This window comes from Eumetopias jubatus, unplaced genomic scaffold (assembly GCF_037043125.1).
Source record: "Eumetopias jubatus isolate StellerSeaLion01/CBP00866 unplaced genomic scaffold, mEumJub1_p1.0 scaffold_4, whole genome shotgun sequence".
In the NCBI taxonomy this organism is placed as follows: domain Eukaryota; kingdom Metazoa; phylum Chordata; class Mammalia; order Carnivora; family Otariidae; genus Eumetopias; species Eumetopias jubatus.
In genome coordinates, this window is record NW_028274810.1 from 92,845,300 (window position 1) to 92,866,979 (window position 21,680).

At 56.8% G+C, this 21,680-nt stretch overlaps 2 protein-coding genes across 9 annotated transcripts in view; one reads left to right on the forward strand and one right to left on the reverse strand.

Annotated features, from left to right (window-relative positions):
* Window positions 1-7,448, forward strand: part of TMCO4 (transmembrane and coiled-coil domains 4) — an 89,013-nt gene extending 81,565 nt beyond the window's left edge. For 6 of the 8 annotated variants that reach the window (XM_028108480.2, XM_028108484.2, XM_028108482.2 and 3 more), the window contains 2 exons: window positions 477-594; window positions 6,335-7,448. In XM_028108480.2, coding sequence (XP_027964281.1) covers window positions 477-594; window positions 6,335-6,712 — 496 coding nt within the window. In that variant the 3' untranslated portion in view covers window positions 6,713-7,448. Of the gene's footprint in view, window positions 1-476; window positions 595-4,388; window positions 5,399-6,334 lie in introns of those variants that run through there. The other 2 variants (XR_015768014.1, XM_028108488.2) reach the window with 2 other exon arrangements.
* A 541-nt stretch (window positions 7,449-7,989) lies between these two features.
* Window positions 7,990-19,610, reverse strand: HTR6 (5-hydroxytryptamine receptor 6). Its single transcript, XM_028108135.2, has 3 exons — window positions 18,585-19,610; window positions 10,198-10,356; window positions 7,990-9,997 (listed from the first exon to the last, which is right to left on the reverse strand). Exons 1-3 carry the CDS (start codon window positions 19,296-19,298, stop codon window positions 9,548-9,550), a joined length of 1,323 nt encoding a protein of 440 aa, XP_027963936.1. The 5' UTR covers window positions 19,299-19,610; the 3' UTR covers window positions 7,990-9,547.
* Window positions 19,611-21,680: the final 2,070 nt, after the last annotated feature.

The window sequence follows — 21,680 nt, forward strand, 5'->3', positions numbered from 1 at the left end:
GGGAGGCCTACAGGCTGGGCTGGACCTGCGTCAGAGGGCAAGCTGGGCCCCCCAGCTCACAGACAGACAGGAACCCAGACCCCTGAGTTCCGTCCCCCAGAGCACAGAAGCCCCCAGGAGGACCCCCGCTGCCTTTCTCTTCCCATGGAGCCCTAGAGCGGCCACCCACTGCCCGGCACCCCCCCGAGCCGGAAACCCCTCCAAAGCCACATGCTTACCCGTGAGAACGTCGTCCGGGGTCCGCATGCATGCATCCAGCAGGCACTCGTCTGCTGCATGCCAGGCACTGTTCTTAGCTCTGGGGACCCCCGCAGGGACAAAACGGACAGCCTTCTAGGGCTGCTGTGGCCCGGGCTTCACCCCCAAAGAGGCAGCCGCTGTTCCACCATCCTGCCCACGGGTGCACGGCTCCGACTGGGCTTCCCAGGGCCAGGTGGGCCCCCCAGGGCTGACGTCGCCCCCTTGTCTGCCCGCAGGGGGGACTGGCTCCTGAGCTTCGTGTACCGCACGTCCTCCGTGCAGCTGCGCGTGGCCGGCCTACAGCCCGTGCTGCTGCAGGACAGGAGGGTGGAGAATGTGGACCTGTCCTCTGTCGTGAGTATCGCCATCCCGCCTCGGGCTCTGCGTTTGCCAGCGGGGGTGCTTCGTGACTCCAGCCCAGCCACCCCTGGCCCCAGGGACACTGGCCCGTTTCACCCTGGAGGAGGGAGGTCATGAGAATTTGCTTGTGGGGGGGTGGGTAAGTAATTCCTGTTTACAGGCACCGTCTCTGAGCAGGCGCTTTGTCACCACGTCCTTCACACTCATTGTCTCTAATCCTCACCCAGCCCCCGGGGCAGCCATGATTATGCCCATTTCACAGACTAGGAAACTGAGGCTTAGGAAAGTTCCTGTCACACAAGTGGCCATCAGCAGCCCGGATGTGCACCTCCAGAGCCCCTGCTCTGGGCCCTACATTAGTGCCCTCCCTGCCCCACCCCACCCCCAGTTACTTATCAGGACGGTCCAGTTCCCCTGGAAGTACTGAGAGCCCCCAGAGGACACAGGTGGAGGGATTGGGGCCAGACCACAGAAGCCCCTGATGGCCAGGCTGTGACACTGTGGAATGCAGAGCAGGGAAGGTGTTCCAGGAACCCCCACCTTGGAAACATCTGGGGGTTTATTGAAAATGCAAGACACCCCCCCAAGGACACTGGGAAAAAAATAATAAAATGCAGACCAAAGGGCCCCTGCACAGACCTTTAGATCAGTCTCTGGGAGCAAAGCCTGCCGATTGAACAGGCCCCCCCCATCCCCCCCCACAATAGTCCTGGACATCAAAGGCTAGCTTAGGTCGGGGGGTGCAGATGGTTCCAGAGAGTTCTTTTTTTTTTTTAAGATTTTATTTATTTATTTGAGAGAGAAGAGAGTGAGAGAGAGCATGAGAGGGGAGGGTCAGAGGGAGAAGCAGACTCCCCGCCGAGCAGAGAGCCTAATGTGGGACTGGATCCCGGGACTCCAGGATCATGACCTGAGCCAAACGCAGCCACCCAACCACTGAGCCACCCAGGCGACCGGTTCAAGAGAATTCTTGCTGGGGATGGGGTGGGACGCACCGAACTTGAGGTTCTAGGGCCACCTCTCGGGCTTGAAGGAAGCTCAGCCTCCTGCACTCAACTGTCACAGAGAGCTAAGAGCTTCCTGTGGGACAGCCTCCATATCTAGCTCTGCCCTGAGCCTTTGCAGGCACCAGCATCCCCATTGTACAGATGAGAACACTGAGGCTCGGAGAGGCTAAGGGACTTGCCCAGAGTCACACAGTAGGAACATGGCCGAGCAGGATTCAAACCCAGGTCTGAGGCCAGTAGGCATCGCTTCTGCTCAGGAAGATATGGCCAGCAGTGGGAGAGGTGCCGCTACCCGGAGGGTGAGGGCGCTAAGCTGCAGTTACGTCCCCAGGCAGGCTCGGGCCAGTGCAAATCCTTGCGATGCAAGGGGCCCATGAGAGGAAGAACCCCAGTTTCCAGTTACTACATGGTTGGCTGCCAGTGGTCAAGTGCCAAGCACTTCCCAGCGTATCCCCATTCCCCCAGGTTCCATAAGGCACCACCCTGCCAGAGAGCAGACAGACCAGACCCTCTGGGGGCATCTGAAGCCCCCCCCGAGGGAAGGTCACTCTGGAGGACTCGGGCTTCTAAGCAGCCCGTGCCAGTGACCCCCTCCCCGCCCACCGCACCTTGATGGTGGGTGGAGCTGGGCACCTGGACCCCGCCCCCAGAACACTGTGCCACCAGGCCCAGGGCTGTGCTGTCCACCTCCCTGTGGGGTGAGGTGAGCTGAGTGACCAGACCGAGACACCACAGGACCAGAGCGAGGCCTCCTGACCTGTGTCCTGGGGTCACTGTCCTATTGAATCAAAAGTAAAAAGGATCAGAAGAAAGCCTTGTAAATGAAATTCCCTTTAAACACCACAGAACCCTGGCAAGACCCACGTTCTGCCCTGGGAAGGCCCTGAGGGGGATACAGTGGCAAGAGCGCAGCCTTTGGCCCCAGAGAGGCCAGGTTCTGCCACTGGTGTGTTGGCTGTGTGACCTCAGGCCGGTGACTTAACCTCTCTGTGCCTCAGTTTTCTCATCTGTGAAATGGGGGGACTCACCTTCCGGGGCAGCGCGTGTAAGATGCTCGGCCCGTACGAGGCCTTCATTTCAATGCTAGGTCCCTCCTCTCCTGCCCCTGCTACCCCCTTTGGCTCTTTTGCCCCTGAGACCCCTCTCCCGCCTTGGACCGTCGTTGAGGCAGCTTCCTGGCTCTTACCTGATCGTAGCTCCTTATGACCCCTTAGGGGCACAGCACAAGAAGCAGTGGCTCTCTTTCGGGGTAATTGGAGGTAATTCGCATTGCCTTTGTGCTGCCCTCCCGTTTTTCTGGAGGATTCTTGCTGGAGAGAGTCGCCGTTACTGCTGTGGCGGGCGCGCCGGCTGCCCAGTGCTCAGAGCGAGGCCTGCACCGTCTGCCTTCTCCCCGCGGGGCCGACGCCGGCAGAGCCTTCGTGAACCAGCCCCGCGTCGGCCACCGACCCAGACGTGGTCTGCGGTGGCTCCTGGCCACGGACTAGCCTGAGCCGGCAGGGAGTGAGGGGCTGGCCCCGGCGCGGGCAGGCGGGGGGCCATCTCCTGTGGCGGGGCCGCCCACCTGCCTTGTGTGGGGCCAGGGGTGCAGCGGGTGGGGGGTGCCGCCACCCGAGGGGCCAACTCGTGAGGTTTCTGGGGGGCACGAGAGCCAGCACAGTGGTCTCCGAACTTCTAATGTCCCAGAGGAAATGCCAGCTGGCTTCTAGAACTTAGCCCAGGGTGGGGCAGGAGCTCAGGCTGACAAAGCCGGCATGTGCCGGGCGCGGCGCCGCATGTATTAGAGATCGTGTGTCGCCAGTCCGCACAGCGTCCCGGTGACGGGGGGATGGCGGCCCCGCCGTACAGGTGTGCAAGCCGAGGCTGCCTGTGAGGGGTGGAGCCCGGGGAACATACCAGAGCCTGGGCTGGAGGCCACCGCGCTCACGTGTCCGTGACTCCGCCCCGTGTGTCAGCTCCCTGACTGCTCACACCCGCACACACGGTGCAGGTGCTTTTGCCATCCCCGTTTTACAGATGAGGACACGGAGGCCCAGGAGGGAAAGGAACCCGAAGGGGCCTGACAGGCTTGGAAGGCATTGGTGGCAGGCGAAGGCTTGGACAGCAGCCCCTTGTTTGGGCAAGTCCCGCGGTGCCTTGCGAGGCCGCAAACAGGTGGTGCCGAGGCCCGTCCACGTTGCGTGGATCTGGCAGCGCTGCACGGGGCCAGCTGTGGGCCCCGAGTGAGTCGGAAGTGGCCCATGCCCTCTCTAGGCTCACAGTCCATCAGAGAACAAACGTGTGAGCAGATAAAGACGATGGGGTGCAGCGAACACTGTCACAGGGGAGCCCCAGGGACCATCCCCCGGCCAGCGTGGGAAGGTCAGGGAGGGCTTCTCAGCACCAGTGACCCCCAGTGTGAATCCGGATGGGTGGCCCCTTTCCATCCAGACAGCTGGAGAGATGGTCCTGCATCAGCCACAGCGGACCTTCCCGCCACCAAGAAGAGATTCTTCTCCCACCCGCCTCACCTCGGCTCTCCCATCCCTTTGGCTAAAGTTGGTAAAATTGGAATTCTGCCAGCAAGCGGTCCCCCTGGGTCTTTGCAGAGTGGCAGCTCAGAGACGAGTTGGCTGGAGTCATGGAAGGCCAGAGCTGTGCGTTCTGGGAGAGCTGCATGGTGGGATTTCCCCCTGGAATCAGCTACAGCCGGTGGCCACGAGCCCTTCCTTCCTTCCTGTCTGCCTCCACCCAGCCCAGCACAAGCCCTTCAATAGTTCTGGTTTGTCCCTGTGCGTCTAGGTTTCTGCTGGCTGGAATTGAGATGTGATGGCTAGAGCTTCAGCAGCCATTTGGGGTTCCCAAATGGATCAGCCCCGCTAAGGCCCTGCCCTCTGTCCTCCATCGCCCCTTCCAAGGACACTAAGGCAAGGGAGCTCATATTTATGCAGCACTGGCCATGTGCCAGGTGCTATACCACATGGTTTGTATGTATTATTTCTTCCCACCCACCCCACAAGGTAGGTATCACTAATTCTAATTAGGTAATGTCCCTATGAAAGTGTTTTGGGCCATATATGGAACATAATAGTTAGAGGTCACGAATGCTGATTCCTACAAAGTGCCCGGCCCTTGAACTCTCGTAGTAGACTTTCAAGGTAGGTGTCCTGATCCTCATTTTACAGATGGAGAAGCTGGAGTTCAGGGCATTGTAAGGACTCCCCCAGTTACTAGTAAGAGAAAGCTGAGGCTGGAACCCCTGTTCTGCTGACGCCGAACTCAGGTTCTTTCCAGTGCCTTGCAGCCAGTAATGTCCACCCTCTGTGGGAAGACACTGCCCCACCTTGACCTCCACCCTGAACCCAGGGATCTAAAAAGCCCCTTGTATGCGTGTATACTTGTGTGTGTTCACTGAACATTGTTTAAAAGCATTTGTAAAGAAAGGAATGAGGGTCTCCTGGGTGGCACAGTCCGATGAACGTCCGACTCTTGGTTTCGGCTCAGGTCATGATCCCAGGGTCGTGGGATCGAGCCCCCGTGTCAGGCTCTGCGCTCGGCATGGAGTCTGCTTGGGATTCTCTCTCTCCCTCTTCCTCTGCCCCCCCTGCTTGTGCTCTCTCTCTCTCTCCCTCTCTCTCAAATAAATAAATAAAATCTTTAAAAAAAAAAAAAGGAAGGAGAAGTCAGCAGGTTCTGGTTATGAGAAAGTAACAAAACCTTACAGGGAATTGTCTTCTTGTGTTCTTGAAAACTCATTTGAATAGCTCAGTGTGATTTGTGATTCAAATGGAAATGCAGATGTTACCAACTGAGCCTTTGTGTGGTTCCCTAAGTGTCCGCAGTGTTCCCCCCCCACCCCAGTCTTCTTTCTAAACAAAAAGGAATGTTTTGTCTTGCGCTTGCTTCTGGCACTAAAGCAGACCCTGTGGACTGGGTTGGGGGTGGGGGGTAGCGCACAGCTGCATTTCAGGAGCAGATCTGAGCTGAGCAGACTACTGCACATGCAGCATCTCACGCCCAGCCCCATGCAGCTTTGCTCTTCACGTGTCGTGTGTCATTAAGCAAACCACCATCCCTCTATGAACATTGCTTTCCTGTTTGGTAAAATGGCAATGATTTTCAAAGTTCCCCTCCCCAACTCATTTGCTATGAAGAGAACAGGCCCAGATTCAAAATCCAACTCTGACACCTCCTAGCTATATGACCTTGGTCAAGTCACCTTAGCTCTCCTTGGCTCAATTCCTTCATCTACAGGTAGGAGCCAACACCTGTCAAAGGACCGTATCCAGTAAGTTCATCACAGCGTATTAAGGATATACTACGTGTTGGGCATTGTCCGTGATCACCGTGAGGCATCGGGTGTTCTCAGTCACCCCTACTTTTCACTCACTGACACATCCCAACACAAAAGTGGGGGTAACTCTATTCTCTGAGGAAGAAGGTGGGCCCTTCTTCTGAGTCCTCAACCTTTGTCTTAGTGATGATTCCTGCCCCCAAAGGACCCAGATTTTATAGAGAAACATCCTTCATCTATGTTTAATAAATTCGAGAGTGGCCGTGGGCCCAGAGGTTTCCCAGCCCACTCTGGATTTGAGGTCATTGAGAGCTGGAGTCCTGGCGTTAGGGATCAGGTGGCTGAGGCTGCAGAGGGAGAGGGTGAGGCCCAAGAGCTCCGCTGGGGGCCCTGGGGAGGGCAGGGCTCTGACCGCCACCCCCCCCCATGGCCCTCACTCACTGCCCTCCTGCAGGTCAGTGGCCACTTGGACTACGCCAGGCAGATGGACATCATCCTGAAGACTGTGGGCATCCACACCAAGCCAGGCTGGGATGAAAAGGGGCTCCTGCTGACCCCGGGCAGTCCGCCCCAAGAGGAGCCTCGCCAGGTAGCAGCCACCTCCTCATCAGACAAGACCACACCCGGAGACAACCCCGAAGTGGCCACACCCGCTGACCCTAGCCGAGTCCAGGTGCCAACGGGGCTGGACCAGTCTGAAGGTGCCTCCCTTCCTGCCACTACCAGCCCGGCTGGGAGCCCCCAGCTCTGCAGCCACGGCACGGGCCCCAACCCACTGGGCTGCCCCGACTGTGCCAGCGAGACCCAGGGGCCCTGCCCAGGGCTGGACTGACCGCAGAAGGGGACTTGAGCTGCCTTCCCAGGTTCCTCCATGTAACACTCCCTTACCCCTCCACCAGCTGCCCCACGTGAGCTCTGAATTTCCACCAGTGCCTCTCCCAGGTTCAAGGCATTAGGACTGAAAAGTAAGGCATTGGAAGGAGGGGAGTCGAAGAGAGATAGCGTTCCCTCCGCGAGGAAGCAAGGCCGGAGCCCTGCAGAGACAACCAACCACAGTTTAGAGCCCCAGGACTCTGCCAGCCTTGGGCTTCCTGTATTTCAGGCCGCAGCTGTGGGGGCTGGCTGGCCATCTGGGGGCCCAGGGGGCTTTCACGGCCCCAGTGAGTCCAGGTGGATGCCTGCTCTTCCATCCACACAGCAGGGCTGCCCGCCAGCCCACGGGGCACCACTGATGCACCTACAGAGTGGACGCAGGTGGGGAGCCCGCAGCTGACTCTGCTCTGGGGAGGTGCGATCAGATGTGCCTGTAGGGCCATATGCAGGCTGTGCACTGCAGAACCCCAGGAGCATGGATCACATGGACGTGATGTGAAGCGTCCCCCCAGTTGTGCTGTGTGGTGCTCTGGATGTAACTCACAGCGTGATGAATATATGCTGAATCAGCATGCACTATGGGTGGGAAGTGGGCCTGGTGACAAGAATGAATTACACGGGGGAAGGATTTCCTACAGCAGGAAAGGGGAATAATGATTATAATAAAAATAATAATAGGTACCACTCATTGAGAATTTAGCAAGGACAGAGTGCTTCCGTGGGTTGTCTTGGCTGACCCTACCGATAACCCTATGAGGTAGCTACTATTATTATCTGCATGTTACTGAAGGTTCTTGAGACCCAGAGAGGTTAGGTAACCTCCTCAAGGTCACAAAGCTGGTCAGTCTCTAACTCCAGTCAGACTCCGGAGCCCGAGTTCTCGGCTACTGAATCTGTCTCCATGGAAGCCTCCTATGTTCCTTCCATTGTCCCTGAATGAGGGGCCAGAGATGGTTCTCCCACATTGTGCAGATGGGGAAACCAAGGCCCAGGCAGAGAAAGTATTGACGAGGCCTTGGGAGGAGGCAGCCCGGAGGAGGACAGCAGAAGGAACTAGACTGTTAAGGGTGGCTGGGTCCCCGCATGTGTGTGTTTGCTTGTTCGTTCAACAAATATTTACAGAACTGCTACTGTGAGTCCACACAGCTCATGTGGCCCAGGGTCTCATCCCACTCCCACCAGCTGCTTCTCCAACCCCAGGGACCCCTCAGGCAAATCCAGTCCACACCACGGTCATTGCCTCAGCTAGTGTTTATTGAGACTCCACTCGGGCAGGCCTGGGGGCGGAGGGGAAGCCCCAACAAGCACCATGAGCCCTCTTGTAACCAGTGACAGGGGCCAGAGTTGAATCTAATCAGCACCAAGGAGAGCCCCAGGCCACTAGTGGAGGGCTCCCTGGGAGTTTGGGGTGATGGATCTGGGGGGCCTCAGACTGAAAAGGACCTTGTGGCAGGTAAACTGTGGGAACCAAGAGTCCCCCCTCAAAAACAACCCAGGTCCCTGTGCCAGGGTCCACCGACCCACCTGAGGGCAGCAACCCACACCGGGCTCTTGCACCCTGCTCTGCGGACCCGAGTGGCCAACACTCCTGTTTCCCTGGCCGACCCAGGCAATGCCAGGAGAAGGTGGGGCCATGGGCTGGTCTATCCCCATCAGTTAGTTCCCTTCCAGGGTGGAGGGAGACCTATTCCTGGTGTTGAGCAAGAAACCACCAGCTCCCGCTTTGCCCCCCCAGGAGAGGTGGTGCAGCAGCCTGGGAGCGGGGATGGGAGCCCCGCCTGGCAACCAGAGCAAAAAGGTGGGGAGCCATGGTCAGTCAGGTGGTGGGATCTGGGCCAGGGCTGAAGAGGAGGAGGGAGATGGGAAAAACAGTAGGAACAAACAGCGCTTCCTGGCCCATAGCGAGAGGCCAAGGGGGCTGGATGCCCAGGAGTTGTGGCAACAGCTGGTACCACCTACGGCAGGACCACCTGTAGGTACTGGGTACTCTACACATGTTCTCCTGATTCTGGTGACACCCTATGAAGCAGGCATTGTTACCCCACTTTGTACATGGAATACCAGGCTCAGAAAGGTTAAGAGACCTATGCAAGAGCTAGTGAGTAGTGGAGCGGAGATTCGGATTTCTGCCTTCCTGACTCCCAGGCCAGGTGTTTTTCTGTGCAGCCCCACACACATCCTGAGGCACTGTCCAGACTGAAAACAAATCATTCTCACGGTTAAAGATCATCCAAGCCAGCGTGGCTCAAACTATACGGTGCACACAGTCCACCCGGGGCTCCTGCGAGCATGCAGATTCTGACTCAGCAGGTCTTGGGTGGCGGGAGGGGAGGGGGTAATGGTGTGCATTTTTAACAAACTCCAGGGAGGTACCACAAATGCTGGTGGCCTGAGGACTACCCTTTGAGGAATGAGGGACTCAGCCCAGCACTCATCCACCTCTGCAGACAGAGGCATCCCTCCCCTGCAGTCTCATCAAATGTCAAAGATGATTGTCTTCACCCTAACCTGAACCCAGAAGTCCTTTTCCCCTCTGCCAGAATCCTCCAGCCACGTCCGCACACACCCACAGGTTGCACTCAGCAGTGGGGCGTCCTGGAGAAAACCGTATCTGAGCCAGCTGTTTCCCCCCCCCCCAGGGGTGGGCCGTGGGGGCTGGCTCAGTGCACCCCACTGGCGCTCCGAGGGCCCCCAGGACACCTGCAGCCTGCCAGCCTTAGCCAAGAGCTGGTCCAAAGACTTGGGGACTTGGTTCTATCCAGTCCAGCTCCCTCCGACCAGCTCCAAGCCCGGGTCAGTTCGTGGGAGCACCAAGGGGATGCAGCTGCAGCTGGGGCTCCACAGGATCGATGTTGAAGAAATTGACCACCGTGGCAGCCCTGGCAGAGGGCGGGGGCTGCCGGGGGGCCTCTCTAGGCAGCAGGGGCTGGGCCGTGCGCTGCAGGCCCGAGGAGCCACCGGAACCCGAGCCTGAGTCAGAACTGGAGTCAGGTGGCAGCGGCAGTGGTAGAACGTGCTGCAGGCTCAGGCCGGGCCGGGGGCCGCTGTGAGAGGTTCGCATAGAGGGTGAGGCGAGGCTGGCCCGGCGCTCCTCAGGGCAGTGGGGACACGGCAGGAACCTGCCCAGGGCCCGCTTGAAGTCCCGCATGAAGAGTGGGTAGATGATGGGGTTCATGGTGCTGTTGCAGTAACCCAGCCATGTGAGGACATCGAAGAGGTCCGGGGATATGCAGTCGCACACAGCCTGGAGAGATGGGGTACATCATGCTCGGTCCCGGAGCAGGGTCACAGACCACCCTGGCCAGCATGGATGGGACAGGAACCCACAAACACAGAGGCCATGAGAGGCAGCCCACCCCCCTCTATCCCCATGTCTGGGTTAGGGTGCAGTTCGGGGCCTCCCCAGCGAGGCCTGGACTCACCTGCCCCCTGCGGTGGCATTACCTGGGCTATGTTGGCCACAAAGAAGGGCAGCCAGGTCACAAAGAACATGCCCAGCAGGATGCCCAGTGTCAGACTGGCCTTCAAGGCCTTCCTGCTGTGCTTGGTGGCCAGACGCCTGCTATCAGCTGATTCCATCCCTGGGTGTGGGGTCCTGGGTACCTGTGGAAGGAAGGCCACATACATAAGTCACCTGCGAAACAGCCCCAGTCTGACCCTGATCCCAGCCACAGACTAAGCCTCAATCCTAATTCTAGACTGAGCCTTAGTACCAGCAATAAACTGAGCCCTCCTGATCCTTGACTGAGCCCCAACTATAGTGCTAGATTCCCCAACAGTAGACCTGACCTTGACTCCAGAGCAACCTTGATCCTGGCTCTAGACCAAGCCCTGACATCAGCAAGAAACCAAGCCCTGCTCATGGTTCCAGACCGAGCCCGGATAGTTACCACAGAAATTCATAACCAAGGTCTCAAACAGAGCCTCAACCCTGGACCGGACTGAGCCCAGCCTTAGTCCCACACTGTGGCCTGAGCTCAGCAATAGACTGAGCCCTGATGCTGGCCCAGCACTGAGCCCTGACCCTGACACAAGGCGCTCTAAGAAGGGCAGTGAGACAGACCAACACTGTCAGACAGTTCAGGAGACCCCCCCACACCCACCTCGCAAAAGACAACACTCAGCACAAGTCAACACACGTGACCACGAGCCCCAGCACCACACAAAGCCTCTGGCCCTACAAGAATTAGTTGCAATTCAACAGTATTTGACAAAAGATGTCTTGCTGCCACCCAGGGCATGACAAATCATCTTCATAGACAGATTCTCCTCATATTTGGGAGTAATGATTTTGCCTGCACCATTACCCTCATGCTGCACAAAATAGTCCTTTTCTGAGAATGTGCACAGAGTAAATGTATGCAATGAAATCAGTTTTAGGCTACTAGGGGTGCTAGTGACCTCAGCATTTTATAACTCAAATTACACTGTGGACTGACAGACATCTTCATTCCCAAACATTGACCTCAAGAGCTGGAGTGTGGGGAAGAAAAAAAGGAGAAAGAAGCTGCCCCACAGCAGCCTTGAAGGGGACGCAGGCATGAGGAGGTTAGAATTTGACTTTGCAAACTAGTGACCAGCAGCCCCAAAACATTAGAAAGCTCTGAACTGGCGGATCCTTTAGCTCAGCTGTTTCCTTAACTTTTTCAAGCTTCTGAGCTCATTGAGAATCCGATGCAATCTACAAAAACTTTCCCCAGAAAACAAAAAGCGTATAAATTGTTACACATGCACACACAGAGAAGGAGAAAACATCCCACATTTCCAGCGGGTTCAGAGATCACCTTGAGGCCCGGCCATGAAACCCCCAAATCCCACGAAAGCTGGGACAGGAAGCCCTCTTCTAAGGTGCAGGTTGTAATCAATTTGGATTTTCATACATCAGTTTTACACAAAGTGGGACCAACTTACATTTATAATTTAAGTAAATACCAGTAGGCCAAGGTGTGCACAGTTCATTGAACTGTGTAAAGGTCGTGTGTGCAGCCTGGGAACACGCCTAGCCTGTGGGAGCAAGGGATTCCTCCGTTTCTTTCTTTTTTTTTTTTTTTTAAGATTTTTAAGTAATCTCTGCACCCAACGTGGGGCTCAAACTCACAGCCCCGAGATCAAGAGTTGCAAGTTCCTCTGACTGAGCTAGCCAGGTGCCCCTCCTCCAACATTTCCTAAACTGCAAGAGAGCCCAGCTTAGCTCTCCAGGGAGCCAGGGGTGGGTTGAGTATAGGGTAATTGGAAGAGTCAGAAGGAGGCAGGAAGGGAACCTGATTCCCAGGCAACCCTCGCAGATGGAAAGGGGGCGGAGGAGGCAAAGCCAAGAAGATGTGTCAGTCCCCAGGAGCACCCAAGCCAAACCCCCACCCCGCTCTGAGGCGCAGGTCTGCGCAGGGTATCCAGACTTGATGTCCTGTCCGTGGTGCTGAAACCCCAGGTCTACGCTATCTTTCCATAGGATCAAGGAGTCTAGAATGGCGGTGGGCAGGAGGGGAGAGATGAAGCACACCATAACTCCCACCCCTCAGTATGTTTATCCAGGTGAAATCTGGTTATATGAATACCAAGGACAAATTCACAAAGAGCAGCCTAAGAGAAGATCTTGATTTCTCCCCTCTGTCTGGGTGGGGCAGCATTGTGCGGAGGCAAGAGCTAGACTCTAAGACAAGAGATCTGGCTTCAAGTCATGCCTCTACCACTTACTCGCTCTGTGATCTTGAGACAGTCTCTGTTTCCACATCTGTAAAATGGGAAAAACAATACTCAGCTTGTGGAGTCATTGCGAGGCTGTGGAAAATAAATGCATGCAGAGTGCCCGATACAGAGTTAAGTGCTACATACGTAGTAGCCCTGAGGTTGGTTCAGTGGTATGTGTTGGAGGTTGGGGAAATTTTGAGCATCCTCAGGAGCCCTGTCCTTCTGCCAGCAGCTCAAGCTCCCCGAAGCAGCACAGATGTCAGGACAAATGCTCTGACTCACCATGCTGTAGCAAGGGAGGGGGAAAAGCCTCTGCTTTTCTCTTTCATCGTCTCCTTTTCTCCCTTCCAGGGTAGACTCTATATGGCTTCTGTGGCCCCACCGTGGTCAGCCTGGAGGAGAGGTTCCTGCTCACCCCCAAAGATCTGCCATCCCTTCAAATTGCCACCATCGATGGGGATAGATAACAGGGAAGGAGGGAGTCACCATCTCCAGAGGAGCCACTCACACAGGTTACCCCCCGCTGCCCGACCTCTGGCAACCTGGGTGGGGCAAGAGACAGCCCCGATCTTGTCAGAGCTCTAAGGCACTGGGGAACTGAGACACCAGAGAGACATCTGGGTGAGAGGCAATCACTGGGAAGGGGGGCTCCAGGGAAGGAATTAAAGATGGCCTCAGATTCCCTCTCTAGGAATCTTCCTGGGAAAACACTGGGTTTGTTTGTTTTTTTTTCTCTTCTTTTCCCCAAAGAGTTGACCCAAGAACACAGGCAAAAGGGAAGAGAGAAGGAAACCAAGGCTCAGAGAGGATAGGGGACCTTCCCCAGGTCACACTGTCCCAGTACAAGGCCTCAAAGCAAAGCACTCCAAGTGACCCCCAATCAGCACCATCATCCGCATTTAGGGAGCACTTACTATGTGTCAGCATCTGATACCCATCGTGCCATTCAGTCTTGACCTGGGGTAGGTATTATTATCCCCATTTTGCTGATGAGGCACAGAGAGGCAAAAGAACTTGCCCGAAGTCATGCAGCAGATAAGGGTTGAGTCAGGAATTCAAAGTCATTTCTAGCTCCAGAAATTGCACTTCCGCATGTGGGGGTTTACAGAGACCCCCAGCACTGTCACCAGAGGCCCTCATGGAACAGAGGCCTGTGACAGCCACTGACCTCACCCTGAGTCCAGCTGCTGCCCGCTGCACCTGCCCACTTCTCTCTGCCCTCACGGCCATGTGCTGTTGTCCGCATGCCCCTTAATGACACCGAGGGCAGCTGCCTGGATGACAGGCTGGCATTGCCCCTCCAGGAGGCAGTCCCATGTACAGGTTCCCCTGTGCAATAAATACCCGAGCATGTCTGTACACTCGGGATACATGGACAGGTGTATTGCAGCACTATTCCTGGAAAAAACTGAAACAGCCTAAATGTGCATGGAAGGATGGCGGTTAAATAAAACATAGTACCTTCCCACTACAGTTGACAACATAGATGTTTAAAAGAATATAATTGGTCAAATGACAAGATCTCCAAGACATAACATCAATATTAAGTGGTAATGGCAAGTTGCAAAATAATAGGTACAACAGGACTCCGTTTGCTTAAAAAATACAGAAGACAGGGGTGCCTGGGTGGCTCAGTCAGTTAAGCAGCTGCCTTCAGCTCAGGTCATGATCCCAGGGTCCTGGGATTGAGCCCCGCTTCGGGCTCCCTGCTCAGCGGGAAACCTGCTTCTCCCTCTCCCCTGCTTGTGGTCTCTCTCTCTCTCTCTCAAATAAATAATCTTTTTTAAATAAAAAATACATAAAACAAAGCACTAAGTCCTTTGGGTGCATAAACAAACATGGAAACACAAAGATACAGGAGTAGAAAGAAATATCCTAAATCGATAAGAGTGTCCCTGGGAACAGAAGGTGACTGGGTGGGATTTGGGAAGGTCTTTCACTTTATCTCTATGGCTGGATTTTTTTTTTTTTTTTTAAGTAGGCTCTATTCCCAACGTGGGGCTTGAGCTCACGACCCCAAGATCAAGAGCCTCATTCTCTACCAAATGAGCCAGCCAGGCACCCCCTGGATTTTTATTTTAAAGTGTATTTATGTATTCCCTTGTGTAATTCAAAATTTTTACGATCACCTACTCGTAGTGTGACGGTTCTAAGACAGACTCCAGAGCCAGATGGTCTGGTTTCAAATCGTGGCTCTAACTGACTGTGTGACCTCAGGCAAGGAGTTTCACCTCTCTGTGCCTCAGCTTTCTCATCTGTAAAATGGCAATTACAGTGGCGTCTACCTCACAGGGTTGTAGTAAGAACTAATGAAGATAATATGCACAAAGTCAGCTGATCAGTGCCTGGCACACAGTAAGCCCCATGTAAGCGTCAGCCAGCATTTCTGTTGTTCGAGTCCAACTCAGCTCTTTGCTTCTGGTGATGATGCTGTTATTGGCAGAAGTGGCAGATTTTCTTTCCCTAGAGAGGCTCAAAGGGATGATGATTTCTCCAGAACCACATATCTTACCTCCAAGAGGAAAGGGGACGAGCTAACACGTGCTGAGCACCTAGTATGTGCCAGGCTGACATATGTTATCTCACTGATTCCTCAAACAGCCTCATGTGATAAGTGGCATTACCCCTGGGGCAGCGGGAGCTGAATGACTGGTCCAAAGTCGTCAGCAGGGAGGGAAAGGAGGCAGCATTTGAACCCCTGACCAGCCAGATGCACAAGCTCCTGCAGCCAGTTCTGGCTGCTCCGGGCCACCTTGTCCCCAGCAGCAGCCTAGGCTGCCATGCTCTTGGCGCTGCTCCTCTGTCAGCCTCTCCCAGCTCAGCCCCCTCCTCCTCCTCTGAGATATTTCTGTGATCACAGCCACCTCCTCTGAGGAGGAAGGACCGCGATGGAAGGGAAGACAGATCGCTAAGACAAAGTGAGGCAGAGTTGGGTGAGGGAGGGTGGAAAAGGCTGGTGGAGGAGGAGAGGGGGAGAAACTGATGGGAGAGAAGGGGAGAGGCTGACGGGAGGGTGTAGAGGGCAGAGAAGGGGGCAAGATGGACCCAGAGGAGAGAGGGGTGGGAGAAGGGAAGGAAGATGAGGTGCGGAGGAAGACAGAGGGGCAAGGGCTCCAAACCAAAGGCACAGGTCCCGACGCAGAGACAAAGAGGCTGGGGAGGCAAACGCCCTGGCCGACCTGCTGCTCGCCATCACTGAGCTCCCACAAGGGTCCCTCCCGAGGATGAGCACCATCCCACCCTGGCACAGATCTCTCTCTGTCTCTCTCTCCCTCTCTCCCGTACGCTGGCGGCATCTCACTCGCTCTGAAACCACTCTCCCCAGGCCCCGCTCTTCATCCCCAGCCCAGTCTCTGCCTCAGCTGTAAGCGAGACCCCCACCTCATGGCCGCGGGGCTGGGAAAGCCTGGCTGAAATCACTGAGCTGACCGGTGGCTTCTGAAAAGCCTGTTCACATACCTAGCAGATGTGGGGGGGTGGGAGGAGAGCTTAAAATACTCAAGCCTGCTCAGTTACCATGGCCTCAAACCCAGAGGAGCTGGGGCTTCAGAAACCCATGTCCCCCTCCAATCCCCTACCCACCGTGGAGAAGCTAGCGGCTGGATTGGGGAAGGGAGCTCAGGGCTAAGTAGGGCTGAGGACAGGAGGATAAGGGTCTAATGCACCCCAAGGTTTGTTCGTTCTCATCAATTCCTTTAGGTCCAGGTACTGGGAGCCTCAAGTGCCCAGCTGGAAGCCTAGTCTCAGGGGCCGGCCAGCTTGGGTGGGAGGAAAGGGGGTCGTGACCCAGGAAGATGGAGTAGAGGCTATGTCGCAGAAACAAATTCCCAAAACACAGGCAGTTGTGCAGACAATAAGGAAAACAGGCAGGCAGGAGGCTGGCTTAGGAGCTGAGTGGTTTGGGAAGTGGTGGGTTCTGACACCTCCCCTCTCTCGGAACCCCGGGCTCCCCATCTGTCCAACAGGGATGATGGTAGTCCTTGCCGGGGTGAGTGTTTGGGGCACGAACTTGGCCAGGTGCCGGCACACAGTGGGCACTGAGAAACCATGGGACAGCACCCCGGGGGCTCCAGGCCACAGTCTCAGGTTCAATCCTGGCACCAGCCAGTTAGCCTCAGGGACAGAAAAGTGTGTCACAGGTGACACTGGCACGGAAAATCCAGACCCGTCCCACCCCAGCCTCACCAAGACCAGCCACCTCCTCACATCCTTAGTCACTGGTGCAGAGCTCCCCAAAGCGCGGAAGAGGAAGATGACCCATAACAGAACTAAATGACAGACTGAGAACATGAGCCTTTTCCAGCACTCTTCCAGCTCCTTTTCCGGCTGTGTCAAGAGGAAGTGGGTGTTGATGCCGCTCTGTCTTTAACACCCCGCTACCACCAAAGAGGAAGCGAGCCTGGGCCGGGCCACTTGGAGCTCCCCTCCGGGCTTCAGCAACCCTGCTGGGGTTCCCACCACGCACTGCCCCTGTCTTTGGGACCGCCTTCTGTTTATGGCAAAGGTACCCGAGTTTCCATTTCCAGAAGAGATAAGAAGTTTCCTTTCTAAACAAATGCATGGAAGTAAAAAGATAAGTGAGGCGATGGAGAGAAAAACGCAAACTACAGAAGAAGGAAGCCGCCTGAGGCGTGTGGGTGGCTGGAAAGAAGGCGGACGGCCCAAGGTGGTTCCAGATGCCTCGAGTTTGGGAAACGCTCCTTTACAAGAACCCAGGGAGAGAGTGTGGATGCCCTAGGGCAGCCTTCCTACTGCTGGAGAACAGAGTCAGGGTCACAGCCACCTACTGTGATTCAGGAAAGTTCTCCAGTGAGCACAGACGGAGGGAGGGAGTAGGACTGCAGCCTGGACCTCCTGTCCACCCAAGGCCTGTTCCCCTGGTTGATGGGGCAGGCAAGCTGCTCGGAGGGCCCGCCTTTCAGCCCCCATCCACCCAAGCCCCCAGGTACTACCCGCATCCTGCAGGAGCCTCCTCCGCCTGGGGCTACATCAAGACTGGAGGGCCCCATCAGGACCTTCCTCGGGGCCTGTGACCTAATTTTCTGGGCCTCAGGCCTCATCAACCTAAACTCCCATTCCTTGGGGGTTTAGGACAATAGACAGTAAGACTCGGGTGCCATATGGCCTGAGTGACAAGAACAGCCACCGCACTCCAGACGTTGCAGGGCCTTAGCACTCACAAGTCATTAGTAAGCACCTAGGATGTACAGTGGGGATCAAAACCGCCCCAGATGTGCCCAGCTTACACTCTCGTGGGGGAGAGACACAATGAACAAGTCAACATATAAACCTACGGTTGGGATAAATAACAGGGTGAGGGAGTGCCGATGGGTCTGCAGACAGGGTGGTCAGGGACAGACTCTGGGAAGAGGTGACCTGTGAGCTGAAAAGGAGTCAGACAGGGCAGCTCCAGGGGAAGAGCTGTCCAGGCAGAGGGAACAGCGATGCCAAGTCCTGGACACTGCAGTCTGGTGCCTTCCAGAAACATCAGAAGGGCTGGTGCATAAGGAGAGAGGGCAAGGGGAGTAGGTGAAGCTGGAGAGCTTGGCAGGACCACATTCCCAGACCAGATCCCAACATGGGTCTCCTCTTTTATCTTAAGAGTGAGGGGCTCACTTCTGTTTTGTCATATGCTCTGGCTTCTGGGCAGAGAGTAGACAGGAGTGAGTCTGAAGAGGAAGCAGGGGAAGCCAGTAGGAGACTAGCGAGGGCTTCCAGGAAAGAAGCAATAGGGGCCTGGCTGAGGGGCGGTGGCCTTGGAGGTGGTACGTGTTCGGGACAGCACCAACAGGCCTTGATAATGAACCCCATGAGCCTGAGGGAGAAAAATTATTCCTGAGTTTCTGTGGGGTACTGCCATGATGGTGCCATTTGCCATGACAGGAACGACAGGGAGGGTGGGGACACCCTGAATTCCCTTAGCACATGCTACCTTCTCGAAGCCTGCCCCGCATGCTGACGCAGCTGTCCTGTGGACAGTTAGCACTGAGTCTAGAATGCAGAAGAGTCGTGTGTGTTGGAGATGCCCACTTGGAGGTCACCAGCAAGTGTATATATCAAGCGATGGATGCCGCGTGGGCACCCAACGCCTGCTCTTTCCTCTCCATCCCACAAGCCCGGGTCTCCCTGCGCGCCCCGGGTACCTGCAGCGTCTCCAGGGCCTGGCCGGCCGTGCCGGTGGTGAGGGAGGCCACCTGCACGGCCTGCTTGCGGGCGGCCAGCAGGATCCTGCAGTAGGTGTAGCAGATGGCGCCCGAGGGCAGGAAGAAAGTGAGGCCCGACGCCACGAGGACAAACGGCAGGCTGGCCAGCAGGCGGCACTGGCCCGGGGCAGGGGCCCTCACGCGGCCCAGCTGGTGCCAGCCCAGCAGCAGGGGCAGGAAGGAAGCGAGGGCAGCCAGGCTCCAGGCGCCCAGGACAAGTCCCAGGGCGCGCGGGGGCGTCATGCGCAGCTTGTAGCTCAGCGGCGAGAGGATGAGCAGGTAGCGGTCCAGGCTGATGAGGCAGAGGTTGAGGATGGAGGCGCTGCAGCACATCACGTCGAAGGCGGCCCAGAGCAGGCAGAGGCCGCGCGCCAGCACCCAGCGCCCGTACAGCGCGTTCAGCATGGCGGGCGGCATCACCACCAGCCCCACCATCAGGTCCGACGTGAAGAGCGACACCAAGAAGAAGTTGGACGTGTTGCGCAGCGCGGGCTGCGTGCAGATGAGCGCGATGAGCAGCGAGTTGGCCGCCGCCGTCAGCGCGATGACCACGCACAGCGCGGCCGCCACCCAGCCGCTGCCCGCCAGCTCCGACGGCGGCCCCGACCCCCAGTCCGGGGTGCTGTTGTTGGCAGGGCCGGGCTCCGGGACCATGGGGGCGGGGGGCGAGGACGTCAGGCCCGAGAGGGGTCCGGAGGACGAGGTAGGGTGGGCGGGAGGCCTGGGTGAGGGACTGGAGGAGCGGAGGCTGGATGGGCGTCGTCGGTGGGAACAGACCGTCACCAGGGGTCAGATGGGAAGATAGAAACAGGGGCACTAGGTCAAGGGGCAAGGACCCAAGGAAGATGGAGAGGGGTTATATGGTGTGAGGTGGGGACACGGAGCAAACGGGTAGGGAGTTTGGAAGGGCGCACCTGATGAGGCGCAGTGTCCCCGAGAGGGAGCGGACGGGAAGTCAAGGACCGCAGATGACTGGGAGGTTGGACCGGTGGGAGCAGAGCCCCCTAGAGGGGGCGGGAGGGAGGGTCGGGACGGGGACGCCCGCTTGGGGCGGGGACCTGAGGAGCTGGGAGCCGGGGACCAACGTGCGCGCTCGGCAGGGGGCAGCCCCCTCCGCGGCAGGTGGGCGTACCGGGGCGCTAGGTCGCGAGCCGCGGTCACTTGGGGTGGCAGGGCGGGGGCCCGCGAACCACAGCAAAGCCCCCGGTGGGGAAGGCAGGTCTCCGAGCCGACGCAGAGGCAGCCAGGGCTTGGGCTGTCACGGTCCCCTGCAGCGTGCGGGAGGACGCCCGGCCGGCCCGCGGGGACAGGAGCAGCAGCGGCGGCCGCGCCGCCGCCGGGTCCCCGGCCCCGCTCCCGCCCGCGCTCGGTACCTGGGCGCTCGGCGCTGCTCCGCTGCCGGCGACTGCGACAGGCGCCGCGGGGCTGGGGAAGAAGAGGCGGCCGCGGGCCGGGCAGACGCCCAGGGAGCCCGGGAGGCACCGCGAGGGGCCGGCGCGCGCGGAGGAGCGGGTGGCGCTTCCAGGAGCGCGCGGTCCCAGCGCCGCGGAGCCTGCGCCCCGCCCCGCGGTGGGCGGGGAGAGCCGAGCCCCCGCCCCGCAGCGCGCGGGGTCCTCCGCACCTCCGGGTCGCGGCCTCCACCCTCCCCCCGCCTCGCCCAGTCCCCGCACACCCCTCTCCCACCTGACGTGGCTGCGGCGCAGGAGGAGTTCAGAGGAGGGGCTGTGGCCGCCTTTATCTAGGACTGCTTCCCAGTGGGGGCGCTGCCCACCCGCAGCGGGGGTCGCCGCGCTAGCAGGGGGAGCCCACTGGGAGCTACTGGGGAGCTCGCTTGACACCCAGATGTCACACACATATATATGCACATATGTACATGTATACAATAGTATACATAATATATAATAACCCATATAAATTCTTCCTTCAAACCTTTAAACAGTAGGTTACCTTCTCCTCGGGGAGGATTTCTGCCTTTGAGCAGAAATCTACCACTCCCCGACAGCAACAGGCGGGAAGGATGAAGTCCCTGATGTGCTGGTACTCCCAATCTAACAAAGAGTGTGAACAGATTTGGGAATCCCTAGGCCAGATGGGGCAGAGCCACTGCAGGGAGCACCCTCTGAAGGTGCTCTCTCGCCCCTAGCTAAGACGAGTCTCTACCAGATGCTTCACAGATCAGTACTGCAGATCCCACTCATTCATTCAATATACATTTATTGAGCACCTACTAGATGTTAGGCACTGTTCTGGCCAATTAGGACACTACAGTAACCACCACAAAGATCCAGCTTCATGGAGTTTATGTTCTAGTGGAAGGAGACAGACAATAAACAGTAAGCATAATAGACAAAGTCATCATAAAGGGATCACTGCTTTAGAAAAAGAAAAAGAAAATGAAGAGCAACATAAAGGGAATCTGAGAGCGAAGGGGGTCTTTTTCCCTCCACAGAAATAGAAAAGTCATACCCCCCACATGTAAGATTCCTCCTATGTTCCAGGGGCTTTATTATTCTCTTATTCCTACCACTACAATAGTGCTGATAGATAGGTGTTAAACTGAGACTCAGAGAGGCCAAGGGCCTCATCCAAGGTCACCAGCAGCAAGAGACGAAGTGGAACTGAAACTCGGGACTGCCCAACACCCAAGATAGAAAAACCTCAAGACCCTGCAGCGCCCCACCCACCCCCAAGCCACTATTTGGGGCCCAGAGTCCCAGTCGTGCCCACAGATGGGTCTATGTGGCAGGAAAAGGAGGCCCGTCCTCCCTGCCATGTGACTCCCCTATGACAATTTCTGCCATGTCCCAGAGGACAGGACACCAGGCACTAGACTGAAAATCGTAAAGACCAGACTTGGCATCCCATTGCTGTTGCATACCAGCCCTGTGGATTCGGGGCCTTTATTATTTTCTTTAAAGACCTAAAGAAAACATGACAAATTTGTTAATATTTGTTCATTCTGGGTGACGGGTTCAGAGACATTTGTTATATTGTGATCCGTACTTAACTATAATTTTTTTAAAGATTTTATTTATT